General features: G+C 34.7%; 1 protein-coding gene across 1 annotated transcript; it reads left to right on the top strand.

Moving 5' to 3' along the window:
- Positions 1–227: 227 nt before the first annotated feature.
- LOAG_15019 (hypothetical protein) lies at positions 228–1055 on the top strand (the record flags this gene model as incomplete). Its single annotated transcript, XM_003150513.1, has 3 exons — positions 228–276; positions 609–768; positions 949–1055. Coding segments are annotated over 3 exons (315 nt in total), but the record flags the coding sequence as incomplete, so codon positions are not given.
- Positions 1056–1308: the final 253 nt, after the last annotated feature.

Here is a 1308-nt window from a genome sequence, read left to right as displayed (position 1 = left end):
TACTTGGATTGTTTTCGTTTATTCAAATCATACAATTATAATCGATGGCGCGTAATACATTCTCAAAGACTGATTCTGAGGACATGACACAAATAACTGCGGCATTCAAAGCTTGACTGGAAACCTTGGTGGATGTTCCATCAGTCGATTTTTTCGGATATAGATTTACTTTCAATTATAATTAATTTCTCTGCATTAAATAATTGTAAGGCAAGTTTGGATGAACGATGAACGATCAAACAGACTGGAACGAAACGATTCGAATGCGACAAATTGGTAGGTATTGTGTAGTCTGTTTTACATTCAATCCACTATCTGCCACTTTTTGGAATTTTGAGCTGAAATGCTTGAACACGGAAATATCGTCACATATGCATTAGAATGCTTGTGACGCAACAGATTTTCAATCGCAAGCGAAATATAATCGTTTTGATTGATGTCTAATTCATACTTATGATATTAGTCATTAATCCGTAAACTTTAACTTGAACGCTCCGTATATAGTGTCATGAAAATGAGTGACCGTGATAATTTACACGAAGCAAGCAATCATTTGTGGCGAGAAACACTTTTTTCAGTGTTGTAATTTCCATTCGGTCTTTTTTCAGCTTCTTTGAAACAATTGTTAAATCTCAATCAACCGTTGCCAACGTCGATGGCTGTGGAACCGGTCTGGAAAATACTTATTTTAGATCGTTACGGGCAGGATATCATATCTCCGTTGCTAACGATCAAACAACTGAGGGACCTGGGAATCACTTTGCACTTGTAATTCATTGTTGTAATTTATTAATTGTTTGTGGTTATTAATCGTAAACAGATGTCGCTTACGACCGAATCAAATCTTATCCTCTTCCTTCGGTGCAGACATTTTTCAACTTAGCATCAAGTGACTTGTTTTGCTAGAAATTTCTGTTTATGACTTAATTATGTGATAAGCTTTTGCAGACTTCTCAACAGCCATCGTGAAATCTTGCCCGATGTGCCTGCTGTATATTTCGTTTCACCCACCGACGAAAACATTAAAATAATTTGTGATGACCTCAACAAAGTACGTAAAGAGATGTTTAGTGTTTTGGGCTTCAGATTTTAATGTAACATTATTATGACTGATTTTTAGATTACTCAAATTCTAAATTTCGATGTATGTTTTTTAATAGGAAGAATGAATTGCGATTGCTCTGACTTTGCTTTGTAATTTTTTTAGTGTGTTTTAGATTTTAATGACCATGGAATACGGCTATTTGTGTCAGTGTCACAGAAACATTTTTTGATTGCTACTCTTTATTGATAATGTAGACAATATTT

This window comes from Loa loa, assembly GCF_000183805.2.
Source record: "Loa loa unplaced genomic scaffold supercont3.1443, whole genome shotgun sequence".
In the NCBI taxonomy this organism is placed as follows: Eukaryota; Metazoa; Nematoda; class Chromadorea; order Rhabditida; family Onchocercidae; genus Loa; species Loa loa.
The sequence above is the reverse complement of the archived record's forward strand: the minus strand, read 5'-3'. Positions and strand labels throughout refer to the sequence as shown.